The sequence below is a fragment of the Trichechus manatus genome, unplaced genomic scaffold (assembly GCF_000243295.1).
Source record: "Trichechus manatus latirostris isolate Lorelei unplaced genomic scaffold, TriManLat1.0 scaffold00028, whole genome shotgun sequence".
Lineage (NCBI taxonomy): Eukaryota > Metazoa > Chordata > Mammalia > Sirenia > Trichechidae > Trichechus > Trichechus manatus.
In genome coordinates, this window is record NW_004443964.1 from 3130555 (window position 1) to 3140970 (window position 10416).

The following is a 10416-nucleotide window of genomic DNA, read 5'->3' on the forward strand; positions in this document are numbered from 1 at the left end:
GCGGGACTCCGACCCGGGGCGCGGAGCAGTCAACTCGAGCACGAGGGTTATTGCCGGCCGCACGGTGGTCAAGCACGACGTTATCCGACTGCCATAAAGCGCTCATCACATTTGGAGTCCCGTTTGCCCATGTGTTTTCTCCGGGGGTGTGGGGGGTGGACAAAAAGCACACGGGGTGGGAGAATGGAGGTATGGGGGACAGAGGCGTAAGGGGGGGAGACGGAGGAATAAGGAAGAGACGCAGGTATAAGGGGAGGGGGCAGAGGTGTAAGGAGGTGGGGGGCAGAGACACGAGGCGCATGCAGTAAACCGGGGGGACAGGCTCATGTGGGCGGACCGTCACAGGGCACTTTGGAGCCTTATGCGAAGGGCAGCTTCTGGAGGCTTCCTGGAAGAAGCGAGCCTGGAAGAACAAACACGGTGTATAGGGCGGGAGGAAGGAACCTGGCAGGGTCTGGGGGACGAAGTGAAGTATGGGTGCGGGGACGACAGGAGGGAGTCAGGGAGATCGGCTGGGCAGATGGTGGGCCAGTGACGGTGCAGGGCTCCGGGCAGACTTCCTGACCCTCAGCGTGACATGGTGGAGAAGGTGCCGGCTGAGGTGGAGACGTGTGGGCCGGAGGGGAAGGGGCACTGACCTAGGCTTGGCTGGGGAATGGCTCTGAGGAGAGGGGGTGGCCTTTCCTGGGAGCTTCCATGTGCCTCAGTCTCCCCATCCTCTGCCTGCGGTTCTGTCTGTGAGGACGCTGTTAGCCACAGCAAAGCACTGTGCTGGTAAGGCAACGTTGTCTTTGATGCCTGGCCGGTCCGTCTGGCCTCACCTTTGGAGAAAAGAAACCGGCCCACGGTCAGTAGCCCTGGTTCCAAACTGACCACACTGCTGTGCGGAGAAGTCTAAACCGGGGAGCGTCACCGCTCTCGGGTGTCGGTGTGTGGGGGCTGCCAGGTACTGCTCCTGAGAGCTGACTCGGTGAATCTCCTCCCAGCCCGGTGTTCAGCAACACCACATTACCAGTCACCAGTTACCGCAGAGTCAGCTTCGACTCGTGGGACCCCACATGCGTCAAACGGTTCTCCATAGGGGTTTCAATGGCTGGCTTTTTGGAAGTAGATTGCCAGGCCGTTCTTCCGATGTACCTCTGGGTGGACTTGAACCTCCAGCCTTTCAGTTAGCAGTGGATTGCATTAACTCTTTGCACCACCCAGGGACTTGAAATTGGCTGTGGTGGGGTTATTTACACCGTGGAAATGGGCAAAGACCACAAACCAGGGCTTTTTTGGGGTGGGGTGGGTGGTCTGGAGAGCTAGGGCCGTATCTAAACACTGTTTCTCTACATACCACTGAAGAAACCTCTGTTCCTCTGGGGAACCCCGAGAACGGTAGAGGTTCACGTGGCGGCCTCTTCTCTGTGCCTCAGTTTCCTTGCCTGTGAAGTCTCAATGACATCTGCTGAGCCCAACTCTTACTTTCTGGTGGAGAACAAATGCCTGTGGATGTGTTTTGTGGACGGTACAGGGTCTCAGAAATCTTATTACATCCCTGCCTTATGCCGGCAGACTCACTTCAAGGACCGGACCCCCCGGGAGCAGTGGGATGGAGAGTCCTGGTCGAAAGTACTCAGGACCGAAACTGAAACACCAGCATTCACACACAGCCCCGCCGCTTTCTGGTGCCCTTGGACCAGCCAGCTAACTTCCCTGACGTCCCGCGTCCTCATCTGTAGAGGACCGGTTGGTTGAATCCATCCTTCTAGTTCCTTCCAGCTGTGACATGGGGCGATGAATGCCTCCCTCCCCACCGCACACATCCTCACGTTCTTCCTTCTGGAAATACTTTGCCCTGGATGCCCTGATCTCCCGACCCCTCGCTGGCCGCTCCTTCTCTGGTGTGGTGACCATGGCCCAGGTGTGGGCCCTCTTCCGAATCTATGCTGTCTTGATGGGGGAGAACATCATCCTGTCCCATGGTATGAAATGTCATCAGTATGCGGACACACCTCAAATTTAAATCGCCAGTCCAGACCACGCCCCTAGAGGCCAGCCCAGGATGTCCAGGTGGTGAGCCACATCCCCCTGGTTGCTGCTGACTGATGGTGGCTCCTGTGACATGTTTTAGAAAGAATGAGTGACTTTCTTCTGCCCTGACCAGAAGGGCGGTGACTTCTCAGGCAGACCAGCAAGGGGGGACTGTCACCCAGCCATCAGGACGGTGCCCTGGGGGATGGTTCCCGGGTGTGTTCCAGGAACCCACCTTTGCAGCCCTCCTCCCAGACATGACCAACGAGAGGGCTTCTGAGTTTTCCATTGTCCCCAGGGAAGACGGAGACCTGGGCAGGCAGGAGGGGAGGCAGGCAGCTCTGGGAGACTCTGAAGACTGCCCTGGTTTCTGGGGGCAGTGGGATTGCCTGGGGGCACCTGGCTGTCTGCTTTGGAAATACCTACTCAAAGCCTGGAGTCCCTGGGGGCCGCAAACGGTTAATGCGCTCAGCAGCTAACTGAAAGGTAAGAGGTTCCGTCCACCCAGAGGTGCCTCAGAAGAAAGACCTGGCGATCTACTTCTGAACAATCAGCCACTGAGAACCCTGGGGAGCACAGTTCTACCCCGACACACATGGGGTCACCGTGAGTCAACTTGATGTCAACTGTTTTTTTGGTTTTTTAATTCCAAGCCTAAAGCAGAGAATTGATGGTCTGTTCCACAGTCGGTCCCTGGCCTTGTTCTGCAGCTGATACTGAGCTTTTCCATCCTCTCTTCCCACAGATGTAGTGGACTGGATTCCTGTGTACTCCATCCGGCGAGGTCCACGTGTAGAGCTGCTGTTTATGTTGGTGAAAAAAGGTACTTGCAATGAAGAAGTCGTTGGTCTTGCAAAATTCTATTATGCGATCTCCAGCGTCATTTCTGTCCCCAAGGTCGTATTTTCCAACTACTCATCCTTCTTTCTTTCCAGCTTTCACATTTCAATCACCAGTCATTGTCAGTGCATCCCGACTGCGTGTTCGCTCAAATCACGCGGCAGAAGTTGGTGATAATCTTCAGTTTCTACATCTTTGGCCTTAGTGCTTGGTGCATACATTTGAATAATCGTCATATGAACTGGTCTTCCTCGTAGGCGTGTGGGTATTATCCCATCGCTGACAGCACTGTACTTCAGGATAGATCTTAAAATGTTCTTTTTGACGACGAACGTAAGGCCATTCCTCTTCAATTTGTCCTTCCCGACACAGTAGACCACATGACTGGTGATAGAAGCAGTGCTCATTGGAGGCACGGATGGTGAGACTTCGTCTCACATGCTTTGGACATGTTATCAGGAGGGACCAGTCCCTGGAGAAGGACATCATGCTTGGTAAAGTAGAGGGTCAGCGAAAAAGAGGAAGACCCTCAACGAGATGGATTGACACAGTGGCTGCAACAACGGGCTCAAGCATAACAACGATTGTGAGCATGGTACAGGACGGGGCAGTGCTTCATTCTGTTGTACATCAGGTTGCTATGAGTCGGAACCACTCGATGGCACCCAACAACAACAGCAGCAAAGCACAGAGACTGACAGAGGCCTGGCCCGGGGTCCCCTGTCTCTCAGTGGCAGTGGGCCGCTCAGTCGGTGGCTGGCAGCTCTGTTCTGGCTTCCTGAGGGGGTTTCAGCGCCACCCTCCCTCCTCCCCCTCCCCTCCAGCCTCTGACCTTGAGCCGTGGGGCGTTACGTGGTCTTGACCAGAAGGACTGTGGCCACCATCAGCCCCATCACCAAGGGGGGCCGGCTGCTGGACTGGAGAGCAGCCCCTAAGGGAGGTGGAAAGTGGAGTGAGTGGGGGAGGGGTGGCACTTCACAAACACACACACCCCGCCCTGCACAGCCCTGTGAGCCCCTGACGTTACTGCCCACCACCCTCCCTTTGTCCCTCTGTCCAGCTCTGCTGGCCCCTCCCAGCCCTGCCCAGTAGGGCCTGTCCAGCCCCAGCCAGGTGCCACTGGGGCGAGCCATCTTGGCAACTTTGAGCTGACCTTTGCCCCTCAGAAGTGGGGTGTCTATGCGTGTATGTGTGTGAGGGAGACTGATGGAGGAGACTTTCCAGAACGGAACCCCTCACAGAGCTGCGCTGGAGAGAGCAGCTTGACTACGTGAAGGCCTGTGGCCTCAGGCCAACCAGCCACCCCTCTGACCCTGGGTCCCCCTGCTAGTCAAGGCCGGCCCCATCAGCCTGTGAGGCCTGCAGCGGGGTGCCCTGGTGCACACACAGACACACACCTGTGCACACACAGGCACACACCTGTGCAGCCACTGGGTGGCAGAGTGGGCCCAGCTGGGGAGCGGCAGGTGGGAGCGGTGGAGGGGGACAGCGTGCTGCCCTGGTCTGGGCGGAGCAGGGGCAGGAGAGTGCTGAGGCTCCGTCGTTGGCCTCGGGGCGATGCCCAGCAGGGTGCACATGAGCTCCTATGCATGGATGCTCTCGAAGGGCTCCACCTCCAGGCCCGTCCTGAAGCTGGGGCCCACAGCCCGGAAGATGGTCTTCATGTCCAGCGCCCCATTGTCGAAGCCGTGCTCCCATTGTTGAACTGGACGTTCATTCTCTGCAGGGGAGGGGGCTCTGGGCTCTTTGCAGGGGCCATCAGCCCTCCCAGCCGCCCCCACCTGCTCTACCATGGTCCTGGGGAGGGCGCGGGTGCCCGGGCTGGGCAGAGGACATGGAGGAATAAAACGAAGGAGCGGGAGGGATCTGGAGACAGTTTCACTGAATTCTGAGCCCCAGAGATCTGTCCCCCAAAGAGAGAGCAGGTGTGGAGACCTTGTGAGATGAATAGGGGCCCCCAGGAGACGGGGTCAAGCAGCCAGCCTGGGGCTGTGCACCATGCCTCCTTGGGACCCTGGCTTCTCTCCCCAGCTTGTGCCCTCCCTCCCCAGCGCCCCTGTGGCTCCCTGCCAGTGGGGGTTCAGGCTCCCTGTTCTTGCCTTGCTCCTTCCTGCCCCGCTTAGGCTGGACGTCCCCACACTCACCCTAAACACACACACCCCTACTGCGTAGTGATGGATGTGTCCTTTGGGTGGCTGACGTGCCTTTCAAATTGGGGGCCTCCCTAAAAACACCAGCTGCTGTTGAGTCGACTCCAATTCATCACAACCCCACATGTGTCAGAGTAGAACTGTGCTCCGTAGGGTTTGCAATGGCTGATTTTTCAGGAGTAGATTTCCAGGCCTTTCTTCTGAGGTGCCTCTGGGCAGACTCAAGCCTCCAACCTTTCCATTAGCAGCCAACCACATTACCCATTTGTACCACCCCAGGACTCCTGCTAAAAATGTTGTGTGTCGTTGAGTTGATTCCAACTCATAGTGAGTCCATGTGACAGAACAGAACTGCCCCATAGGGTTTCCAAGGAGCAGCTGGTGGGTTTGAACTACCAACCTTTTGGTTCACAGGCGAGAGCTTAACCACTGTGCCACCAGGGCTCTGCTAAACATAGGTGCTGCTTTTTCTGTGCCAAATAGAAAGAGACCCAGCAGCCTAGTGGAGGGGCCCCTCTGTGGGCTGCGGGGCCAGCGGCCACTTACTCCATGGGTGACGTAGCCGAGGTCACTGTACATGAGCAGGGGTGTGATCCGGGGGTTGTTGGCGTAGTGGAAGGACTCGGGGAACGACTCCTTCTTGTAGACGTGGAGCCTGGGGTGCACGTCCTTGAGGACCTCGTACACCTTGTCCAGCTGCCCCTCCTTGGGCGGCAGCATCCCGTTGGGCCCGTAGTTGGGCAGCTCAAAGTCGATGTCCTTGAAGGTGAAGCTGGGGAATTTGTGGAACTCCACCAGGTCGCCAGCTGTCTTGTCGACGGTGGTCATGCCGTGGTCGGACGTGACGATGAGGTTGAGGCTGCCGGCCAGGCCACTCTGCTCGATGCGCTCACACAGGTAGCCCACTGTCTGGTCCGCCTGCCCCACGACCTCCTTCCGCTCTGCAGACTTGGGCCCGAACTTGTGGCCGGTGGAGTCAGGCTCCCCAAAGTAGAGGGTGAGCAGGTCCAGGCCATCCTCGGTAAACCACCTCATCACAGTGTCGATGTTGGCCCTCCATTCCTGCTCATCCTTGTAGCTGTGCAGGACGCCCTCCCTGCGGCTCTGCGTCACCGCCACGCCTTGGTAGGTGACATTCCCGCCGGGGTAGAAGAAGGAGCCAGTCTTTAGACCCTGTCCGGCGAGGAGGTGTCAGGGCCGCGGGACCCCAGGGTCCACACGCTGTGCTTGTCCCGGGCTCCCTGGCACAGCCACCCTCCCACCTGCAATGCCCTACTTTCCTGCCAGCCCTGGTGGCGCAGTGCGTAAGAACATTGGTTGCTAACCAAGAGGTCGGCAGTTCGAATCCACTAGCTGCTCCTTGGAAACCCCAGGGCAGTTCTCCTCTGTCCTGTGGGGTCGCTGTGAGTCGGAATCAACTCGACGGCAGTGGGTTTGGTTTTTTCTTTTTGCCGTATCTTTTATCTTACATTTAATGGAAGTGAAAGCTGTTATAGGGGCAGCCAGGGCCCCGTGGGCTCCAGGACAAATAAGGTGGTGAAGTAAAAGTGTCCCCAGACATGCAGTGTCCTCCTCGTCATCGTGGCCCGAGGCCACTGGCCCGCCCCCCTGACCTGCAGCCGGCTCTCCCCCCTGGGCTCCCATCCCCGCGTGTGTCTGTCTGTCTGTCCACCCATGTCTCTGCCCACCTGCCCTCCCAGCCTTCAGTCTGGTGGGCTCTTTATCTTTCCGGAAACCAGCGGCTGTGTTATTTGGGAGTCCATCTGTCCTGTCCACCAGGCCTCCGCCTGTCTGTCCGCTCCCCGAAGCTGCTTTCTCCTTAGACTGAACGCCCACGGCACGCGTGGGGTCGGACGCCGAGTTCCAGGCTTGGCCTTCCTGCAGAGGAGCCGGCGAGGGCTTTGCTGAGACCCTTCCCAAGCCAGGGGACTCCATCTGAGTGGGCACACTGGCGCTCAGGTGGGTGTGGGCCTGGCTCATCATGAACACTTCCATTTGGCTCTGAGGGTGGAGGTTTCTCCTGGGGCCTGACGCATGGAGCATTGCAAGGTGGGGGGCACTGAGCTCATGTTCCACCCCCCAATTGATTTTTGGTCTCAGAATTGCACTTCTCAGCCAGGAGAAGATGTGGGAAAGGCAAGCCCTGAGGCCATTTTCTTTTTAAATGCTTTCTTGCTGAGTCACACATGTCTCCCTGTGCAGGGTGGGCGCCTCTCATGCCTCAGGGTCCACGGGCCAGGTTCCCCCCAGGCTGGGAGCCATCTTTCTTGGTCCCACACCCCAGGGAGGGCCCCATGGTGGATCTGGGCAGGACTGTGTCCCTGGCCTTGAGCCTGAGACCAGAGTGAGCCCAGCAGTCTGTCCACATGGACAGCCACCACCGCCCCCCTTAGCACCACTTGATGCCAGAGCCCCCCCCCACAGAGGGGTCTGTGGGGGTCTCCCAGGCTCCTCCCGCTGGCGTCCGCGTGGGCGCAGGTGGTATGACCTGCCTCTGAGCGGTGATCCAGATGGGCACGCTGCCGTTGTCCCACCGGCTCTCGATGCCCAGCATGGAGCGGTGCGGCAGCTTCACCTTGGAAGTGGCATCGTAGAACATGCTGTGCACAGCCCCGTGATTCTCCAGGTGCCGGCCTGCAGCGGGAGGAGAGCGCACAGGGGTGTCGAGAGGGACTCGGGAAGCAGGGAAGCAGGGAAGCAGGGCCGGGAGAGATCCCCTGAGCTTTGGGTAGGGAGGCAGGCTGGGGAACCGAGCAGACCTTCTCGTGCACTGCGTGGGGAGCCAGCGCTTCTTGTCAGGCTCACAGCAAAAAGGTACAACTCCCTGATCCAAGGAGTCTCTGGGTGGTGCAAATGGTTAAAATGCCCAGCTGCTAACTGAAAGGTTGGAGGGTTGAGGCCACTCAGAGGCTTAACAGCAGCTGCAGTGTTTTCGTGTGACCCAGCCACTCCACTTGCACTTTCAGGAATTTCCCCGGCAGAGAGTGTGCCCTGTGCACGGAGAGACGCCTGTGGGGAGGGCCTGTGCTACCTCGTCTGCTTTACAGAGAGACTGGGAGCGACCTGGATGGCTATCAGGGAGGACTTCGTTAAACAAACCGTGGTCCTGCCATAAACAGAATCCTAGGCGGGGATGAAAGAGAACGAAGTGCAGCTCCATGAGGCATTTTTAAGATATGTTTTCTGAATAGGAAGTGCAAGCACACGCTCCCAATTTCCAAAGGTAAGAAAGTTACAAAGGGAGGGGGGTGAAGGCTACATGCCGGCCGGGAAGTGCAGGACGACGCTGTGGCCCTCCAGCCCCCCGCGTGCAGAAGGGGATGTGGTGGCGGAAGTGGCAGCAGCTGCGCCCCTGGGGAGAGGCTGGGAGGCAGGGATGGGACAGGAGGGGGGCTGCTCTTCACTCTCTTTTACGGATTGGATTGTGTCCCCCAAAAGACATGTTGAAGTCCTAACAACCATACCTGTGAATGTGACCTTGTTTGGAAATAGGGTCTTTGAAGATGTTGTCAGGTAGGTTAACATGAGGTCATGTGGAGCGCGATGGTCCCAATCTTACTTGACTGGCATTCTTATGAAAGAGGAGAGACACAGACGGGATGGAGGAAGGACACCATGTGACGGTGCAGCCAAGGAACGCCTGCGGCCACCAGCATCTGGGAGAGAGGCAAGGACAGGTTCTCCCTGAGAGCCTCAGAAGGAATCAACATGGCCGACACCCTGGTCTTGGACTTTCAGCCTCCAGAACTGTGAGAGGATACATTTCTGTTGTTTAAAGCCACCTACTTTGTGGGACTTTGAGATGGCGGCCCCCGGGAGACTAATGCTCTCTAACACCCTTTTGCACAGCTTGGAGTTTTTGTTTTTGTTTTTTTTAAAGAAACCTTGTGTCTGCATTGTCTGTTTAAAAAGCTTTAACAGACAAGGGGTGGAGCTCTGGTGGCACAGTGGTTAAGAGCTCAGCTGCTAACCAAAAGGTTAGCAGTTTGAATCCACCAGCCGCTCCTCGGAAACCCGAAGGGGCAGTTCTGCCCTGTCAGCTATGAGTTGGAATCGGCTCGATGGCAGCCAGTTTGGTTTTGATTTGTTAAAAGACAAGGAAGCCTGGGTAGATCTGTCAGGGGCTTGGGAGGCAGATGCGGAGCAAGGACAGGAAGGGGGAGGAGAGGAGGAAGCTGGGCAGGGTGCCCATCAGGTTCCAGATACGCAGTGAGGCAAGATGTGGGAAAGCAGCAGAAGTGGCGGGCTCATCTCCTGTCCTTCCATCTCCCCACTCCCACTTGCCTCCTCCCACAGGAAGTCCTCCTGGACTGCCGTCCTGAGTTCGAGCACCCATTTAAGGAGGCCACCAGGTGCTTTTAGCTTGCCCTCGGTCATTTGACTCTGAACAGTCTTAATGGTTTCCTTGGCTGGTCACATGACCCCTAGTGAAGGTGTCTTCTCCTTGGATCAAGGGCTGTGTCCCTCTTTGTCCCCGCATGGTGCCTGGGACAGAGCTCTGTGCACTGGGGCCCCGTGAGCACTGGGGTTCCTTCTGCTGGCCCCCGGTTCCTCAAGCCTCTCCCCTCCCCCCACACCCTGTGTGAGGCCGGCACTCACCGGTGACCAGGGTGAAGTGGCAGGGGCTGGTCATGGTGACAAAGGCGGGGGTCATGTAGTGCGCCTTCACCCCGTCACGCGCCATGGCGTCCAGGTTGGGGGTGTCCACGTCCTGATCGCAGCTCCAATAGAAGCCATCGAAGGACACCAGCAGTGGCTTGTTCTGGGACCCCCACCTGCCGCCGGGCATCCCAGCCCCTGGAGCCAGCAGGGCAACCAGAGCCACAGCGAGGAGGGTGGCTGGGCGGCTCATGTCGGCTCCTGGCAAGTGTCCACCAGCACGTTCTGGGGAGGAGGACAAAGTCCCAGGGTCGCTTGTGAGCTGCCTGGTGTCCGTGAAAGTGATTACGCTGCGCACCTGGCCTCGGAGGAGGACTCGCCGGCCGGCACTCCAGCACGTTTGGTTGGGCCCCACGCAGCCTGCACTGGTGTGAACTGGTGACCTGCCTTTATCGCCAGCAGGCTTCCTGCCTCGCTTTCCCACATGTGCCCTCCACAGTGAGGAGGGGAGCAGCCCATTCCTCCCCGTGGCTCAGAGCACAGCGGGGCCCACTCCTCCACCCGAAAGCCCGTGCCCCCTGCTCTCGTGGTGTCTCTGTGCCCCTCCACCTCTGCTCGCTGTGACCCTGAGTACCTGGTTTGGGGGGTGCCCTCTCCAGCCATGATGCAGGGAAGACCTGTGAGGGCGTGGACCTAGGCTGGAGCGAGGGCCTAAGCAGCGTCTCTACCAGGCCAGGGCTTTGTCCTGGCAGGGCCTGAGCCGGGTGTCCACAGCTCAACAAGGCTGGTCTCATCATGGAGAATTCGCCCG

At 58.2% G+C, this 10416-nt stretch overlaps 1 protein-coding gene across 1 annotated transcript; it reads right to left on the reverse strand.

Annotated features, from left to right (window-relative positions):
- Positions 1-359: 359 nt before the first annotated feature.
- ENPP7 (ectonucleotide pyrophosphatase/phosphodiesterase 7) lies at positions 360-9858 on the reverse strand. The gene is given in 9 exon segments (XM_004391454.1): positions 360-403; positions 822-880; positions 3709-3787; positions 4276-4394; positions 4396-4549; positions 4552-4576; positions 5553-6179; positions 7495-7640; positions 9606-9858. Coding segments are annotated over 9 exon segments (1506 nt in total).
- Positions 9859-10416: the final 558 nt, after the last annotated feature.